The sequence below is a fragment of the Echinops telfairi genome, unplaced genomic scaffold (assembly GCF_000313985.2).
Source record: "Echinops telfairi isolate 266 unplaced genomic scaffold, ASM31398v2 ScPeMD7_7458;HRSCAF=8496, whole genome shotgun sequence".
Classification (NCBI taxonomy): domain Eukaryota; kingdom Metazoa; phylum Chordata; class Mammalia; order Afrosoricida; family Tenrecidae; genus Echinops; species Echinops telfairi.
The window spans coordinates 47,872,855-47,891,932 of NW_022111358.1; the positions used below are offsets into that span (position 1 = coordinate 47,872,855).

General features: G+C 56.0%; 1 protein-coding gene across 3 annotated transcripts in view; it reads left to right on the plus strand.

Moving 5' to 3' along the window:
* Positions 1-17,300, plus strand: part of TNRC6C (trinucleotide repeat containing adaptor 6C) — a 60,068-nt gene extending 42,768 nt beyond the window's left edge. For 2 of the 3 annotated variants that reach the window (XM_045299402.1, XM_045299403.1), the window contains 16 exons: positions 1,784-1,864; positions 2,936-2,993; positions 3,342-3,484; positions 4,572-4,724; positions 6,489-6,641; positions 7,639-7,758; positions 9,176-9,259; positions 9,373-9,598; positions 10,398-10,562; positions 11,504-11,695; positions 12,002-12,145; positions 13,226-13,342; positions 14,455-14,649; positions 15,227-15,297; positions 16,040-16,179; positions 16,650-17,300. In XM_045299402.1, coding sequence (XP_045155337.1) covers positions 1,784-1,864; positions 2,936-2,993; positions 3,342-3,484; positions 4,572-4,724; positions 6,489-6,641; positions 7,639-7,758; positions 9,176-9,259; positions 9,373-9,598; positions 10,398-10,562; positions 11,504-11,695; positions 12,002-12,145; positions 13,226-13,342; positions 14,455-14,649; positions 15,227-15,297; positions 16,040-16,179; positions 16,650-17,010 — 2,403 coding nt within the window. In that variant the 3' untranslated portion in view covers positions 17,011-17,300. The remainder of the gene's footprint in view (positions 1-1,783; positions 1,865-2,935; positions 2,994-3,341; positions 3,485-4,571; positions 4,725-6,488; positions 6,642-7,638; positions 7,759-9,175; positions 9,260-9,372; positions 9,599-10,397; positions 10,563-11,503; positions 11,696-12,001; positions 12,146-13,225; positions 13,343-14,454; positions 14,650-15,226; positions 15,298-16,039; positions 16,180-16,649) is intronic. The other variant, XM_045299405.1, reaches the window with a different exon arrangement.
* The last annotated feature ends 1,778 nt before the right edge of the window (positions 17,301-19,078 follow it).

Consider the following 19,078-nt stretch of genomic DNA (forward strand, 5'->3'; position numbering starts at 1 on the left):
AAATGCACTTTACACAATTGATGTATGTATGGATTGTGATAAGAGTTGTGTGAGCACCTAATAAAACGATTTTTTTAAAAAAAAAGAAAACACAAAAAAATCACATGCCAATAAAACTATCTAATTGAAAAAAAAAGAAGAAGAAGAAGAAGCATGCACCAGGCGAGAGTGAAAGAGAATTCATCCCAGGGAACCCGGGCCTTTTAACCCCAGCGGGGGCAGTGGCAGCCCTTGCACATGATCATCTGTCAGGGCACAGCTTATAGAAGGGTATGCGGAGACAGTTTGGTCCACTGCTCACAGCACGGCAAGCACATCTGTACACAGGCTTATAGTGCACCTTTGGATAGTAGCAAACATTGCTTGTGAAAAACAAGACCACTTAGGTAAACACACACACAAGAAAAAGAAAAACACGACCATTTAGGTATATGTTGATGGGGTGACAGGTCATGCCACATCCATGGTATGGAAAGCTGCACAGACGTGTGATAAAATGGCCTTCTGCCAAAAGGCTCCCTCCCTCCTGAACCGAAAGTGTGTGTTGCTGTGGAGCCTCTGGAAGCTGAAGCCATGAGAAGCACTTACCACTCGGTCACCTGGGCAATGTGAGCATTCTCACACCCGACAGGAAGCCTGCCAGCGTCCCAAGTAACATGTGGACCCTGACCTGACCGTCATGTACAGCGCCCCAGCGCAGGCTCCCTCAGACATCACCCAGGGAACATCGCCCTTCTCACTGCTGGACAAAAGCAAACACCCTCCTCAGGCTCCTTTCGGTTCATGAAAACAAGCCCCACTGTAGGTCTTTCATAAACACAAAGTAGTATGAGGTGAACTTTTGAAAAAGTCCTGAGAACCTGTACTGTGATGCACTTACCAAAACGTCACAGAAAGGTCACACTAACTGCTGCCTGTGGGGCGGGCGGCGGGGTCATTTATGACACAGCTCCCATGGGCTTCAGGGGCTTGGACAGAAGAAGATGGAAGCAAGTGAACCTTTTCACACCTGCATGTGGGACCTGTCAAAAAAGCTAAATTCCATGAAGCTGTCAGTCTGCAGTAAGCAGGACCCCAAGACTGAGACCAGGGCTCTGTGCAGACTGTGTAGAAGTGACGTCCAAAAGAAGTTTATCCCAGTAGGGCTGGCAATACCACAGCCCACTGAGACAGCAGAAATGACAAATTAGTCCATAAGACTATTGTACCATCTGGGCCCACAGTCAAGCTCCAAATATGCTCCTCCCTGCAAGAAAGAGCCTGTTGGTTTAGTTCAGTCCCCAGGGAGGATCTACCACTATGTCCTTGGAGGGGGCAAGATAGGGGAGGGCTCTTGTCTGAAAAGCACCAGGAAGGTGGCCATTGGTGGACCTTGGGCTCGTTACACCCATTCCCCAGGGGAAGGCAGGTCTTCCTGCTCCTCTGCTGCCCTCCCTCTCCTCCACACCAAGAGCTCTTAGGAAAGAGTAGCTCAGAACACAAGCAGACTGCTTATATCTTCCACTACACACAACAAACACCTGCAGTTTGCCATCTTACAAAAGGGCAGTCCTTGCACAATGTCATAAGCTCATTGGGAATCACTTGCGATCATCCGGGGTTACTGCCTGTCTCAGTCTGCCAGTGCACTGTAGCTATCTCCCTGTGGGGCGGGGGCTATACAGTGCCTCGGGAGCACTCCCTGTCGGCCCAGCAGGGTCGAACAAGCACAGGTGAGGAGAGGAAACATGTTGCTGTCCGTGTGCCTGTCCCCAGGATATACCTAACCACTTCTCCGTTCCAGGGCTTGAAGACGTCCAGCAAGCAGGACGACGCCTGGATCCTGACACGGCTCATCAAACAACTCACTGACATGGGCTTCCCGGTGACTGGCCACCTCCCCTCTCCCCACCAGGAGGGTCCAGGGTGCCCCTGTGCATGTGGGTGGTGTGTCACTTGAAGGGTGAGGTTGTTGATGTCACCTGACTTGTAAATTCCCAGATGGCAGTCTTACTCAGCCTTTTGACTGGGGACTTTTGCTCTGGACAACAAAAAAAGCCCAGATTATGTCTGTTACGAAAGGTGCCGGGCTTTCTAGACAGCAGCCTGCTGCGGGTTGGGGGGGGGAGGGGGGTTGCTTCCGTTGGCTTCCCACAGCTGTGTGGCTTTGTGTTTTCTTCTGGTGTGCCCCTGAAAGTTGATCTTCATCCATTTGTGCAATAAGTGGGCAAAGCTGGCAGGAAAGATTCCTGCTCCCTGTCCAGAAAAGGCTGCTGCTCCAGCTGTGCAGCGGCAGCCTCACACCAAGGGGTGGTCTGAGAGTGAAGCCTATCTGCTCTGTCTCCGGCCTGTACTTGGAGCTTTGTTCCCCTCACACACGCTCCTCCCAGTCTTTATGCGAGCACTGGGTACTGGGGAGAGCAAAGGCTGCATAGGCTTGAGGTGGGTCGCCCTGGCCTTGGGGAGGCTCAGCGCTGGTGCCAGTCTCTCCCCTCTGGGGTGGGAGGGAGTGGGAGCAAGGCCGGTTAACCAGAGGGTCCCAGCCGCACTGCCGGGCTGGCATCGTGCCCAGGGTCGGGTCTCTAATTGGGGGGGGGGGGTGTCATTTCTTGGTGAGAAGTAATTGCCATTAGAGCTGGAATTATGGGGCAGAGAACTCCCCGTGCTGACATAATCCCCCTGAACACTCCCCACAATGCTGATGAGTCACCCCCAAGCTGAGAAGCTCACACCACCTGCCCTTGATGCCTGAGTGTGGCCATGGCTTCTGAACAGCAGTGGGTCCCACTGGTACTGCACACACCCCTTCACTCCAGATCAGACCAGTCCATCGTCTCGGTCCCATGTGTCTTTAAGCAACTGCCCCTTGTGCCTCGGCAGTGGGAAAGTGGTTCAGCCGCTAGCCAAGACCTCGTACACCGAGAGCGGGCAGTCCTAACAGAAGCTCTCTCCACAGAGAGAACCAGCCGAGGAGGCCTTGAAGAGCAACAATCTGAGTCTCGATCAGGCCATGAGTAAGTCACAGGGCACCCCAGAAGTGCCAGGCTGGGCGAGGGCTCCCAAGGAGGCGTAGTGCCAGCACACTGGCCAGGGCCAGCACAGCAGGCTTGCCCATTTTGTTTGTTTTTCCCAGCACACCACGTGCGTGGGCACACACGCACACTGTGTTTAAAGGGACATGCTGCTAACACAGTTCTAGGATGACTGGTAGCTTGCAGACTCCCTGCAAATAGGGGGACTCGGCAAATGGGGCTTGATGGCCTGGCCGTCTGTCTGGGGAGGTTACCGACCACTTGAGAGGGGCGCTCAGAGTAGCAGAGCCGGGCATCCTGTGTCAGTGTGGCCCCTGTGCCCTGCTTCAGGTGCTCTGCTGGAAAAGAAGGTGGACATGGACAAGCGTGGACTGGGAGTGACCGACTATAATGGAATGGTCACCAAACCCCTCGGCTGCCGCCCACCAATCTCCAAAGAGTCTTCCGTGGACCGCCCCACCTTTCTCGACAAGGTAGGGATGGAGGTGGTCTGTAGCCCGTTTGGGGGTGATATCTGTGTGAACACTGTCCCTGATGCAAAACTTGACAGTTGTGTTATGGAGGTGATGTGAACCTGCTTGTACAGGATGCTGCCTGTACCTGGCCATCACTTTGGCCACCCAGTTGATAGGTGGGGCCAACAGCTGAGACAGCTGGGCTCTCTGGATGGGAGATGGTGTGTCCCAGGGACTGGAGGGGAAATGGGATTTGGGGTGTGGGCCTGCTCCATGGACTATTTGAAGGCCCTCAGATGTGTGGATTGTCAGAGACAGGACCAGCATGGGCATGGCCTGCTCTGCCTTTCAGCCAGCCGTGCGGGCATCACCTGAGATGAAATCCGGCCTTGGTGGAGAGGGAGCTGTCTATGAGATATAATCTGAATGCAAAATTGTGTCCAGGAAGGACCGGGCATGTGCCCGACAAGGGCTGCCCACAGGCCCAGCAATGGGCTGGGGCAGCAGGTATCAGTGCCCATTCTGGCCATGCCAGAATTGCAGAGAGCCATCAGCTAGTCCAGGCCATAACTGACTAAAGGTGTGGTGCCTTGGTTGCCTTGCTTCACCTAGCACCCCCTCCCCTGCCCCCAAACTGGCAGCCTATGTTTGCACTTGAGAAAGCCAGTGGCCCCAATCTACCTTGTTTAAGGTGCCTGGGAGGCCTGTGTACACTTCCGTTCAAGGAAGTTACAAAGTTGCCTGGCACACAGCTCCACCTCCACAAGTAGAAATGAAAACCAGTTCTGGCTGGTGCCCAGTGTGAGATGGAGCCCTCAGAGGGGGCTGCTTCTGTGGGTCAAAGCACTGGAGGCAGCAGTCAGCCTGAAGCCTACCTAGAGGGCACACGTTCATTCAGACACGGAAGGTCTGTGAGGAGTTGCCACTGTCCCTGCCCCAGTCCCCTGAGCCCTCCTCTCCAAGACAGTGTCAGTCCCAGTATGGACGAAGAACATTGCAGTCCAAGTGTGCGTTTATGAAGCATATCGAAAGCCACAACCGCATCGTAACGGCGTTCCCTCTCTTTTCCCATCTTTCTCCCGGCCCACCCTCTCTCCCCAAACAGGACGGCGGCCTCGTGGAAGAGCCCACTCCTTCACCAGTTTTGCCTTCACCTAGCCTGAAGCTCCCCCTTTCCAACAGCAGCGTGCTCCCCGGCCAGACCTTGAGTGGCATGGCCTCAGGGCTGGGCATTCAAAACTTGAATTCTTCACGACAGGTAAGGCTGCCACAGGGAGAGGGCTTAGACACATTTAGAACACTGTCCTTAGACGGTGTGCCTGGTTTTTCAGTAGACCTGATTATGTATAGGTGCCTGGGAGATGGTCAGGATTTCCCCCCAGGGTGACTGGAGGCAATAGCTGAGTGACGGTCCTTGAAATGTGGTCACCTTCTAAGAGACGCTGCAAAACTACGTTCACTTTCACACTGACCTGAATGCCCCTGACATTCAGACTCACCAGCCTTGGCCCTGATGTGACTGACGCTGGTGGCCGCGTCAGTGTGGAGGCAGCTCCATTTCCCAGGTCTAATTGTACACAGTCAAAACCTCCCAAGTGGACTGCCGTGCAGGAACCTCTGTGCTCACTCCTTGCTAAGACACTCAGAGGCTCGCTCGTTGGCCAGGTCCCCACAGCAGCCTCTCTTTGGGCAGAGCTGACACTTGCTGCTGGAAGTCCCTGCAGCCAGGGACTGCTGCCGCACTGTCTCCCCTAGCCCACAGGCTCTCCACTGTAGGACACCAGGCGGACCAGTGCTGCCTTTCCCCGCTGCAGAACCTCCCTCCTCACACATCTGCTCAGCCCTGCACATGCATCGTGGAGCCTTCCCTTTAAGAGCTGCCCTGGGGTAGCTGAGCCGTCCCCACGTCTTCCCTTGACTCTGACTCATAGCCACCCTGTGTGACACTGGAATGACCCCAGGGGTCTCGGGCACATGGCCAGCTCAAGTCTCCTGAGGAGCTGTTGCTGGGCTCCAGTCACTGGCCTTCCAGGTAGCAGCCGAGCAAGTGCTGTCAAAACCTCTAGTCCAGCAGAGAGGGCTGGGTGCTGGGCTGGGTCACAGGGGCTGCTGCCTGGACCTTTCAGCCTCTCTTCTTGAGAAGGGTGGTTAGGTCTCCAGTGCACCTCTCTGCAGGCAGACCGGTCCCAGCCAAGGAGAGACACAGAACCAACCCCAGATAACCTACCACGGGGGTCAGCCCACAGCAGGGTGTATGGGAATGTGTGCTGTTGGCTGTTCAGTCAGCTCAGTGCAGCTCTCATACCAGTGTCTAATGCTTGCCCTAAGTCCCCTCAGATGCCACTGTCCAGGAAGCTGAGCACAGCCCATCCGGGTCTGTGCTATGTCTCACTCGGTGGGGCTCGTGCTTCCGTCAGCAAGTCAGTTGGCTTAGCGCACAGTGTGCCTTTCTCAGGAGCCCTGGTGGTGCTGTGGCTGTGGTGTGGGCTGCTAACCCTAAGGTTGGCGGTTCAGGCTCACCAGCCCCTTCACAGGAGAAAGATGAGGTGGCCCTGGAAGCCCTCAGCGCTGTTGGGCTCTGTGCTGTAGGGTCATTCTGAGCAGGACAGACCCCGTGGCAGTGGGTGGACGGTTTTCCCTTCTGTGTGTGGGCGCACTAAAGGACCAGCTGCAGGAGCACCAAGCTGGCACACTCACGGTGACACAGTCATGACTGGCATGTCTGGGGCCCCTTGGTGAGGGTAAATCGGCATAGAACTGGAATTTTCGTATTGCGGCTTGCGGGCTGGTGCCCAGCGCAGCCCTGATGTGAGGCAGACGTGGACAAGGTGAGGACTGCCTGTATGTCTGTCACTCTCTGGAAACGCGGCCGCCTGGCAAGGGACGCACCACACTTGTAGCCTAGCCTTCCAGGCTGCGGGTCACCCTGGCAGGAGGTGGGGACCAGTGCCTGACACCCACCACCAGAGCTGGTACACGCCTCCTACCTGGTGATGAACGTGCTCTGCTTGGCTCCCTGCAGATACCGAGTGGCAATCTGGGTATGTTTGGCAACAGCGGAGCAGCACAAGCCAGGACCATGCCGCCACCGCCGCCGCCACCACCACCAGCGCAGCCCCTCAGCTCCTCCCAGCCCAGTCTCCGTGCTCAAGTGCCTCAGTTTCTATCCCCTCAGGTCAGGCCTCCTGTTTGCTCGGACAGCCGGGGAGGGTGTGCCCTGCATCTGCCCCTGGGGCTGGCCTCATCCTCTCTGAGAAGATAGCTCGGTGGACTGGCCAAAACTAGAGGGAGGGAGGCCAGGCCAGGTCCTGCTGAGCTGGGAACATTGTGCTTACATGGCAGACACCTGCTTGACTGCATGAGAGACACATTCTCCCCGGCCACAGGAAGGGGCAGAGCCAGGAGGCAGTACCTCCATGCTTCCCTCCACCCACATGGTCACCCAGCCGGGGAGAGCAGACATGAAGACCACTGGCTGTCAACCCTGTTCGGGACACCTGTCTCCTCCCAGGCTGATCACCGCTCACCCTGTGCTCTCGGCTCTACCCGTGTTCCTTTTCCCTGCCCTTCCATGGGCTCTCTGACACGACAGCGTGTCCTCGTCAGAGACTGTAGACCGTCACGTCCCAAGGCCTCCGGGTGGGTCAGGCCCCATGTCTCTGCCCATACCAACAGGGCCCCTGAGAGCCAATGTCACCCTGTGAGCCTAGGGCAGTCTGCTTGCTGAGTCCAGAACAGTGACTTTGGGATGCAGGGTCTTAGAGTCAAGAGCACAAGGTAGTTGTGATAGGAGGGCCACCCTGGGTCAGAACCTCTTAGGAGGGTGACATGGTGTGGTGCCTAGAGCACTTGGGCTGCTGATCCAGTTGCCTGTGATGGGCCAGGCTGTTTGCTTAACCCCATGGGACATGAGACCGGAACCTTACACAGTTCAACCTTGGCACCTGTCACCATTTTTTTTGTTCTTGGGTTTTTTTTTCATGCTTCCTCGTGATTCTTTGACAAAGCCTGTTCCTGCTCCAGTCAGAGTACCCAAGCATTTTCAGTGACCCTAAGCGTCTACTCGAGGGACCTGTCAAATTTTTCCTTGCGTCATCAGTCCAGCGACTTCATGGCCATCAGTGCTTTTTAGTAGGAAGGCCAGGCCTAATGGTGTCTTCTCTGTTGAACAGGTTCAAGCACAGCTTTTGCAGTTTGCAGCAAAAAACATTGGTCTCAACCCTGCACTATTAACCTCGCCAATTAATCCTCAGCATATGACGATGTTGAACCAGCTCTATCAGCTGCAGCTGGTGAGTGGCCAAACCTGCTAAAAGGCGGGGACACGTGTCGGCAGCAGGTGCCAGCTGCTGACAGCATGCTTTGTCTCAGGCGGGGGCCAGCCTCTCTCAGACTGGTCGGGGCAAGGTTCTTTCTCACCAAGGACAGGTGTCTCCCTGGGCTGTGGAACTCCTGCCCACGTCCTCAAAACATGGACCCCATCTTTTTCTGGCACGTTCTTTAATGGACCACTGGGCCAGAGTCACTCACTCAGCACTGGGGCTTCAGAAGTTACTTTAGGGGCTCTATTCTAGATTCTTCCAAAGATGGGCGCAGAGAGCATTCTGAAGCTCAGACAGGCATGAGGTTGACTTCTCCTGCAGCTTCCTCAAGGTGGAGGGCAGGTGTAGGTGTAACCTGGCCTTTCTTGGAAGATCTGTGGTGTAGACCCTCCTGGTGCCATGTATTTACCCCTCAACATATACTGAACATCGCCCTACCCAGTTGACCCAGAAGTCTCCTCCAGCCATGTCAGCTCCTAAGAAATGGCCCTGGGGTGTGCAGGGAGCAGCTCAGACAGCCTCTAGAAGACAGGACCACTGACCAAGACCTTAATCCGTAGGAGCCCCAAGCCCTTTGACTGTTCTGTGCCCCAATTACACATGCATCTCATAAGCCCAGGGTCTGGTCCCTGAGAACAGGGCAGGTTCTGTATTAACTCACAGGACAGGGCTGTGTGCTGACTTCACACCACACCGGCCCCACAGTCACACAGAGCACATGGTGCGTCCTGACAGGACACCCCAGTATGTGTCATACAGGTCTCTGGAATCTCCTTTTCCATTTGCAGTAAGTCCCTATGACATGAAAGTTTTCAAGAGAATGTTGAATTGTGTCTAATGTATTTGTTTTTAAAACATGTTCTATTTGTTTAAAATAACTTCCCAACAGAAAGGAATTTTGATGTTAGTCTTCTTTGGGAGAGCCTTAAGGCTCCCCGCGGCAGCATGTTTCCCAGCTCCCTTGTAAGGGTGGGGGCGGGGCAGCAGTGGGACACACTGCTCTTTCTGCTGCAGTTTGTTTGGGTCAGCCTCTGACCTAACACGAGCAAACCCTGCTGTGAGAGAGGCTGGCGGCTCTGTCCGCATGGTGGCAGCTATGCACCACAACAGCCTTTCGCCCCATGTGCAGGCAAAGGCTTCCCTGGCACAAACGCCACCCCTGTGGGTGGCTGGTCTGTGCGTCATGCTCTGAGGGCAGTTTCCTCTCCTTTTACCCTATGAGCTGAGCGGGGTTTTCTCTCATTCACCGAAATACGCTGGCTGGCACCTTCATTGCCAACCCGGACCAGGAGCAGGGAGGAGTTACTGACTGAAGCCCATTGGGGCACCTGGCTTTCCGAGCCGCACCTCAGTCACCTAACTTTGCCTCTTGCCCGCCCACCTGCAGGCATACCAACGTTTACAAATCCAGCAGCAGATGTTACAGGCCCAGCGTAATGTGTCCGGACCCATGAGGCAGCAGGAACAGCAAGTGAGCACCCTGGCTTTGTGGGGGGGGTGGGAGTGGGGTGGGACTGGACTGGACTGGGGAACAGCTCCCAGCCCTGCTAACTCCTGTGCACGGCGGCGTGCGTCTCCCTGCAGGTGGCGCGCACAATCACTAACCTGCAGCAGCAGATTCAGCAGCAGCAGCGTCAGCTGGCCCAGGCCCTGCTCGTGAAGCCGCCCCCGCCACCTCTGTCTCTGCACCCCTCTGCAGGCAAATCCGCCATGGACAGCTTCCCCCCACACCCCCAGGCACCCAGCCTCCCCGACCTGCAGACCAAAGAGCAGCAGTCTTCACCCAACCCCTTCGCTCCTTACCCCCTCGGTGAGTCCCACCAGCGTACCCACCACACCCACACCACACCACACCCCAGCTCAGTCGCACCAGAGAGCTGGAATTCCACAGGACCCTGTGGGCCCGCTTTGTCCAAACCCTCACTGGGTACGGTCTGACCACCAGCTTCACTCCACTCATGTAGAGTTTCCTTCACAGACGGCTGTCCGTCTCAGCTCACGCTGCTTCACTCACTCACTCCTCCTCTGGCACAACTTCCAGGGCATGGGCTCAGCACAGGCAGGGCCAGGGCCTAGCTGTCCCCTTGCTTCAGTGACCCTTTGAGCATCGTTTAGAATTAGAGACCTTATTTTTTGTTGTTTTTTTTTCCCTCTCAGTCTGTGTGCTAATATCAGAAAGCACACCATCCTGGTTAAGTGAAATGAAAATAATTGGTTTGGCTTCATCAAAAATTGTATGGTAGCATTTTCACCACAATTCAGTAGCAGGGCTCCCAGAAGTCTGGGTAGTTCCCAGTAACGTACTGGGCACAAATCAAGGCGGATTCTGGCCCTCCAGGTCTTTGCAGTGACCAGCCCACTGTGATCTTTGAGTCGGTTCCAACCTGCCCCAACCCTGCAGGCCAGAGGACATCTGTCCCCAGGGTTTCTGAGGCTGAGCAGACAGTCACGACTCTATCCCAAAGAACAGGGTCTGGGTAACTGGCCTGGTGGTTAGCAGTTCACAGCTTAGCCCACTGCACCACCAAGGCTGGCTCCTTGTTTAGCACACCCTTGGGCACCAGGATTTGCGATAAAAACAGGTTTACTTTAACAGCGTTTCATTTCAGCCGGACTGAACCCAAACATGAATGTAAACAGCATGGACATGGCTGCCAGCCTGTCCGGGAAGGAGCCGTCTCCGTCCCAGTCACGCCTGCCCCAGTGGACACACCCCAACTCCATGGAGAGTTTGCCCAGTGCTGCCTCTCTGGACCACAACCCCAGCAAGCTCGGTGCGTCAACCTGGGGCCCCACCCCCACCCCACCAGGCCAACCTGTTCAACAGCCAATTGATTTTCTATAGTCAGGGCTGAAAACGGAGTGGGTAGTATTCCGTTCCCGAGAGTGTGAGGCCCCTGTCAGAGCTGAGCTCCAGCCCCGTACATGCTGGAAAGTCCCAGAGCAGACAGTGAGCCTGGGCCCCCCACGTCTGTCTGCTCAGGAAGGACTGGCATGGTGGTGGAGGCCGCTCTGCCAGACTCCGTGCCCTGAGATGGTACAGAGGCCTGTAGGTGCTCAGGGCAGGGCCAGTTCCCTGGGGAGCCCCACGTCCCCCCTGATGCTCTGTAGCAAGAACGGCAAGGGATTCAGTGGGCCATGTGTCTCTCTCCATAGAAAGTATGTTGGAAAGGGAGAAGAGCCTTCCTGATGGAACGGGCCCTGATGGTGCCATGGGGTAAGGGCTGGGCTGCCAGCCACTCTGAGGGAGAAAGATAAGGCTCTCTCCTCTCCCACAAGGCTTTGCCAGCTCACACACCCGATGTGGGGGTGACAGGAGTCAGAATCAATCGCTCGTGAAGAACCCCGGAAGGTAGACCCCATCCCTGGATGCACGGCCCTGCACTGGTCGGTTTAAGAAGTTCATGTTTCCACCCACAGCCTTGGGGCTACAGAGGGTGAAACACTTCTGACAGCCAGCAGGGAGACTGGCATCAGCCCCCGAGGTCAACGGGCAGCAGCATCCTGTGGGAGAGACTTGCACTTTAGAACGATTCCCTATCTGACAAGCTAGCACTTTTCATACAAGAGCTGTTGTTGGCTCATCATCCACACAGCACCCTGGAGTCACTCAGAATGGGAGGGGCTTCTGTGGAAGCAGCTCTCCAGGCCTCTAGCTGGCCACCCAGGTCTGCCTAGCAGGGCGTTCACTGGGCCTTCACTTCTGTGTCCCCAGGTGCTATCCCTGGAGGTCTGAGTATAGGGCCTCCAGCCAAGTCGGCCATTGACGACTCCTACAGCCGGTACGACTTAATCCAGAGCGGTGAGTCACCGGCCAGCCCGCCCGTAGCCGTCCCCCACAGCTGGGCCCGCGCCAAAGCCGACAGTGACAGGATCTCTAATGGCTCCAGCGTCAGCTGGCCCCCAGGTGCGACCAGGATGGCAGGCTGTGGGGGGTGTGGTGGAACACGGGTTGCTGAGGAAGCAGGCCTTCTGAGGGTATGCGCCCCCCAGCTGTGGCCTCTTCCTGGGAGCTGGTGTGACAGCAGCCCCCTTGGTCTGATCCAGGGGGAGGGCACAGAGGACGGAGAAGGGGGGCTCAGCAACCTGTCTGTTCTAGCCTGGTCCAAAGGCCCAGTGAGTTTCGTGGGAGCGAGTCCAAAGTCTCGCCTCCACGGACTGGAGCAGAGCAGCAGCAGCTAAATGGGCCACGTGTCTGGGTTTTCATGAACAGAATTCCAGCCTGGAGTTCCGTGGAAAGGACTTCAGAATATTGATCCCGAGAACGACCCTGACGTCACTCCAGGCAGTGTCCCCACGGGGCCCACGATTAACACCACCATCCAGGACGTTAACCGCTACCTCCTCAAGAGCGGAGGTGAGGGCGGGCCGTCAGCACGGGGCCTTCACAAGTCATGGGGTTGGTGTTTTCATGGCAGTGTCTGGTGGTCACCCTGCTGCTGACGGGCCTGTTCGATCTAGTCACAGATCAGGGATGCGAGTCCTGAAGGACAGGAGTGACATGTTGATGTGTTTCTGTTCGGCCCCTAGTGGGGTTCTCCATCTGGCCTTCCTGGGAGCAGAGCAGTGGAGGTGCTCTGTGCATTTCGTTTCTCTGTCCCCTTCAGCGTGGGATTCTGGCTCAGACATTCACTTGAGCCGATGCTGTCTGGGCATCCGTTGAACCCTGAGAAGGGAAGTGTGGGCAGCAGAGTGGCCACACTGGAACCTGCTTCAGGCTGCGCTGCCATGGACACATCATCACCCAGGGAAATGAACTAGTAAGGGACACGGTCCATTGTTGTACCACCTGAGGGTGGGCCTGTAGCCCCAGCCCCTGGACACACAGTGGGTACTGCTGGGCTTCCATCTGTAAAGTCCATGGCCTGCAGACTGTGAGGGCACTGTAGTACCCATCCTCGACAGCAGGACAGCCTGAAGCCCCTGCGTGCTGGGGAAGGGGTCAGGCAGGGTTTCCTTCCCTGGGAGGCCAGAATCTCGGGGTCGTGAGGGACAGAGCCAGATGTCATCTGTGCCCTTCTACCTGCCAGCCTCTAATCCTTGGTGGAGGGCTTTTCTATCGGACTTCCCCCCCCACACACACACACACACACACACACTGTTAGCCCAGCCTTCTCCATCCTCATCATCCACCTGGGTGAAGTGCCCCATCCCGGGGCTGACTTGACAGCACTCGTGTGCGACACATGGAAAAGTGACAAGAAAGGGAGTAGTAGGCTCTTTGAGGCTGTTTTGTCATTGTGGGACTGTCCAAGGCTAGGCCTATATGACTCTCTCAGGCCCCAATGATATGTTCTGCTTATTCTGATGGGGAGCCTCTGCCTCCTGAACCTTAGGAACAATGGCCTCAAGGGACGCTGGGCTTGGAACAGGACTTTGGACCATGTCACGCTGGCCACTGCATGCCATTGTTCTCAGTGTCTGTTTGGCTCTGCAGGGCCCTCCCCGTCATCCTCCCAGAGTGCCACACTGCCTGCCGCCAGTGCCTGGCCTCTCAGTGCCTCCGGCTACAGTAGCTCTCTCAGCAGCATGGCATCCGCACCTAGTATTGCAGGTATGCTCTGGCCTCCCTCCAGGTTGCCTTTCCCCTCCCCCACCTCTGTACTCTCCACCCTGTCAGGGATAGCCCAGGGGCTTTGTCATGGTGGCCAGGACCGTCATACATGTCCCCTCACCGCCAGAAGGGGGCGAGCAGGAGTCTCTTATGAGGGGCCTAGTGAAAATTGCACACCTGTCAAGTCCCCAGCGCAGGGCCTGCACCCTCCCCTCTCCACTTCTCCCTCCCCTTCCTTCCCCCAGGCTGTCCCCAATGAAGGGATGGGTCCAGACTCTGCACTCTGGGCGAGTCTGGCCCCAGAAAGCACAGCCGGGCTGTGGAGAGATTTAGCATGCTACTTGTAGATCACCATCCCTCAGTGAATGCTGGGAGTCTTCAGAGATCCATGTGGAGGGTACACGTTTTGGTGTTATTTAGCATCTTGTTTACAAAAGCATCACTTACTTTCCCAATCATTTCCATTCCTTGTTAGACCTTTGACAGTCCCAGAGCCTTTCAGCGAAGGAACAGGCAGAAACTTACCTTCCACCCTCTAGGGGCCTCCTGGGGCATTTGCCAGTTTTCTGTTCAGTGATTGTTATAAAATCAGTTGATGCCAATTTTCAGGGTTGGAGGCTGCTCCTGGGATATCCATGGGGTCTAGGGACCCCGCTAGGGGCAGCGCCTCTGCCTTCACTTGCCCTTGTTCCCTGAGGTTGAGGTGGCGGGGCTTCTGATTTTACGCTGGCTGTGCAGTGATGGTGGGGCTGGCAGTGGCAGGCGCTTGTAAGGGGTGGCAGGAGGAGGGTGCTGCTAGCCTGGCCTGCGTGACCCGCTGGGAAGTCCTGTTTGCTTACGGTGACTTTGCTCTGGTGCATTTTCCCAGGGGGCCCTGATGAGCCACTCCCCTCGGAAACCCTGTGGGGCAGCAACCCCGTCCCCGCCTGGCCGAGTCGGGGCCACCTCGGGTTGGGATGGGATGGACTATAGCAGATGGATGAGGTGCACACAGTCAGGCAAACCAGGAGCGGATGCCGAGTGGGCCCTGGCCCAGCAGTGTGTTTCACCTCGATGTCTGGCTCCCCTCCCTGCTCCTGTGTCTTAGACGTGTGTGCCCTCTGCCTCTCCAGGCAAGCTGTCAGACATCAAGTCCACCTGGTCCTCCGGCCCCGCCACCCACACCCAGGCCTCTCTGTCTCACGAGCTGTGGAAGGCGCCCCGAAACCCGAGTGCACCCACCCGACCACCACCCGGGCTCACCAACCCCAAGCCCTCCTCCACCTGGGGAGCCAGCCCCCTCGGCTGGACCAGCTCCTACTCCTCAGGTATGTGGCCTAGACAGGCAGAGAAGCCATCCTAGATGGCAGGGCTCCCCTCAGAGCTCCCTGCGATGCTGGTGGCTCGCAGGGCATCCATAGCAGGCATCCACCCATGTAGGAGCCCGACTCAGCAGTGCACATTTGCGTCTGTCGGGACATAGGCCTTGTGTAGGAGCAAACAAAAGCTATGGCTCTGCCACCATGCTGCACCTCAGTGGGCCCTTGGGTGCCCTGGCCACGCTCTGAGCAGAGAGCTCTAGATCCTTAGGTAGAGCTTGAAGTTACTGCTGCTTGTTTTGAGTGTGGCAATGTTAACCCTTCGGTCTCAGCATGTGCGGTAGCTGTTCATTTCTAACAGGCACACGGGAGCGTGGGTTCACAGGGGGCCCGGACAGGCAGAGGTGGTAGTCAAGCCAGGTTCCAGGGCTGGGATTGTCAGAAAATGATGTGACCTTTCAGAGGCTGAGAAGGGCTTTCTTAGGCTGGTGGGGGGACACGAGGGGGGGACTAATTCCCTGTCCTTGGAGTCAGAAAACCACAGGTACACTGAGCTCACCCTCCAACCCCCGGGTTTACCACACAGGTTCTGCTTGGAGTACTGACACCTCAGGAAGGACCAGCAGCTGGCTTGTTCTTCGAAACCTCACACCCCAGGTGAGCGCCCCAGTGTTTGGTGCACACCCAGCCCAGGGAGAGGTGTGGGAGTCAGCTGGGTATTGGGCGCTGCGACTGAGTTGCGGCCAAGGTGGCTGTGAGCCCTGCTCCTGTTCCTCAGACCTTGCAGCCCCTGGGGCCTCATCCCCTGCTCTATGAAGGCACCTGGCACCTCTTTAGATCAAAGGCTATCCATGAGGTGGTCCTGTGAAAGTGCATCACACCCCATCAAGGGGCCCTGGCCTTGGCCCTGGCCAGCTGAACTGTCCACTAGATGGAAGGAAGCAGCTGCTTGGAGGACATGGGGAGTTGCCTGCAGAAGGGACGCAGGATTTCTAGTCAGGAATAGAAAGTTCTGGCAGTAACTGGTGACCCTGTGGGCATGCATAATGCCACTGAATTATATGCTTGAAAGCAGATTCAAAAAACAAAACAAACTCACTGTCCAAGAATCACTTCTGACTCAGAGACCCTATAGGACAGGGTAGAACTGCCCCTGTGGGTTTCTGCCTCATTTTTCTCCCATGGAGTGGCTGGTGGTTTTGAATGGCAGACCTTATAGTTAGCATCCCAACTCGTTGCCTATATGCCACCAGGGCTCCTTGGAAGGGCAAACTGCAGTGCTATACTGCCCAAAACCAACCCAATTGTCAGGCTGGAGGAAAGGGTTGTGGTTTGAGTGCATGTGTCCCATGTGGCTGCCCCACCCAAGCACCGAGTGGCCTTTTTCCTCTGCACACAGATCGATGGCTCCACGCTGCGGACGCTGTGCTTACAGCATGGTCCTCTCGTCACATTCCACCTCAACCTGACGCAAGGGAACGCCGTGGTCCGCTACAGCTCCAAGGAGGAGGCCGCCAAGGCCCAGAAGTCCCTGCACATGTGCGTTTCTACCCCCGGGTCCCAGGCTGCACAGGCTGACACACTGACTTGGAGGGAGACTTCCCGGGGAATGTCAACAACGAGCCCACTGCCAGGCCCCCACCCCCTCCTCTAGTGGGAGCCACCTTTGATGACAGGTGTGGGGTGGGTGGGGAGCCCCGCAGAGAGCAGGGGATTTAGTTAAGCCTAATTCTCTCTCAGTCAGTAGTCCCAGGGGGGAGCTGTGGGCCATTGAATGCCCTCAGCTGCTCCCCAGATACCCTAAAAGGCTGGGCAGTCTACCTCTGTTGGACGTCCTGTGGGTGCTGTCTGGCACTGACCAGTGGAGTGGCTGAAAGTTGAGCCACCGGTTACCCTTTTCCTGGTGGCTGATGCCCAGGATGAAGGACACACGGGGCCTGGTGTCCCCGGAGGAAGGTTTGGTGGCAGCCACCGGTCCCTGCTCACACCCCTCCTTTCCCCCATTGCAGGTGTGTACTGGGCAACACCACCATCCTGGCTGAGTTTGCCGGAGAGGAGGAAGTGAACCGTTTCCTGGCACAGGGCCAGGCGCTGCCTCCCACCTCCAGCTGGCAGTCCAGCTCCGGAACCAGCCAGGCCCGGCTGGGTGCCTCGGGCAGTGCCCACGGTCTCGTGCGTGGTGACGCCGGCCACTGGACCGCCCCATGCTTGGGCGGCAAGGGCAGCAGCGACCTGCTGTGGGGCGGGGGGCCCCAGTACTCGAGCAGCTTGTGGGGCCCCCCTAACGCAGATGACAGCAGGGTGATCGGCAGCCCCACCCCGCTGAACACGCTGCTTCCGGGAGACCTCCTGAGCGGGGAGTCCCTCTAGGCTGGAGAGGGCCTGGCCTCTGTCCTGGGGAGGGACCCTCGGCGCCTGCGCGCTGCCACCGCAGCCCCTGAGAACTGTTGGCTCCACAGTGCGGGCTGCCTGGTCGGCGTCGTGTGCTAATGACAGGATCGTTCCACAGCTTCTGATTTGGTGTCGTCGTCGTCTCCGCCGCCGCCGCCCTACTTTGGTACGGAGTGGTGTCGTTTGGTTTTAAGTGTAAAGCTGCTTAGACTAGTGTATCATGAAGGGCACTTTCCGACCGGGGCTGGAAAGGGTTATTTTATCACTGCGGGCGGGCGGGAGGGGCGGGGAAAGCCTATTTAAATGAGCCTGTGATGATTATGCACATTACCAGAGGCGGCCCTAATTAGGGGCGGGGTGGCCGAGCCTGGCCGCACAGAGGATGGACAGACGTCGCCGGAGGAGTGGCCTCCGCCCAGCGCTCCAGCCCCAGGGACCTGCCTATGCACATTACCCTTGTGTCATTACTTTTTCATGTCATTTTTTTTAAGCCCAAAAAATATTTTTTAAACTTTAAAAAAAAAAAAAAAAAGACATATCAAACATGCAAATACTTGAATCCAGCAGGCCAATAAGGAAATGTGAACACTTTCTAATTCTACACTTCCGGGTTGGCGTCAGTACACTTCCGAGTAGACGTCAGTACACAGAAACAGGCTCTAGGAGACATTTCTGAGTTCATACATAGCCTAGGTGTGTGTGTGTGTGTGTGTGTGTGCGCGCGCGAGTGTGTGTGCGTGACAGCGTGAGAGGATCTAACTGTGTGTTCTCGATGATTCAGTATATGCTTGGATTATTTTCCTTTGGCGCATCGGTCAGCCGTTTAATTGCTAGCGTCTAACTTTGCACTGAGCGTCCGGCCCGCCCACAGTGGCCCCGCGGCCGAAGACTCCCGGGCGGCGGCCACGCGTCACGTGTGATGTTTACTCAAGGACTCTGCTGCGGTGACGCCCGCAGCGCCGCTCGGGGGACAGGACGCGTGCCCCCACCCCACCCCACCCGCAGCTCCGTCCCAGATGAATGCAAGAGCCGACCACCAGAGTATTGCACCATTTCTCCGCTTGGAAAATAAAGGTTGGAGAGAAAGGAACACACGAACCGTTGAGAACTGTGGCCATAGATACTTGTGTGGGTGGTTCCCGCGGAAGGAACGGAATAAGCACTTGGACGGAGTGTGACTGCTTTCGGAGGGGCCCGAGCTGTGGGCTCCCACCTGTTTACAGACCTTTTTTTCCCCCTCCTTCAAAACTTTAAAATTAAAAAAAAAAAATTAAAAAGGAAAAAAAACGCGTCGTAAAGAAACCTATTTTCAAATGAGATGGGCTACTTCAGAGCTCTGGGTGACAGTGTTGTGGGGGCCCCGCCCGCCGCGTCTCCGTCCTCTGGTGGCGTCAGACGCACAGCGGGGGCGTGGTCTCCGTCTTGCACACACGCTGGACGTTCCCTCGGGATAGCCAGGGTGCCCGAGCGGCAGCCCCACACCGGCTCATGTGTTTCTAAACCCAACTCCTTAGCACTGAAGATGTTATTAAAAAAGGAAAAGGAAGAAAAATAAAAAGAAATACCTAATCTCTAATGTGTAGCAGTTCCATATTTACCAAATAATGGACTCAAAAGAAATAGATGTCTGAAGAGTGCTTTATATATTAAAGATTGCTTTATGTTTTAAAATGATCAATGTTTTGATTGTTTTGCAAGGAAGAAAGACAATGGAATAACATGCCCTGGAGTATGTTTAAAAAAAAAAAAAGATATATATGAACATTGTGCTCTCTGCCTGCCTGATCAGGAAACTTGTGCATTACATTTTTTTAAATTAGCTTTTTAATGGTTTTATCAAAAAAAAAAAAACTAAAAAGAGGTCCTGCAGGACCACAGACGCCGGAAGCTGGTTTTCAGAGGATCATGAACTATGCACAAACTGGGTTCCAGACGTCTCTCTCGCACGCGTTTTCTTCGTGTGGTTAGCTCTGTACGCCTCCTCAGAGTAATAGCATCTCATGGCCGTTACACGCATCCTCTACATTTGATGTCCTCATACCTACAT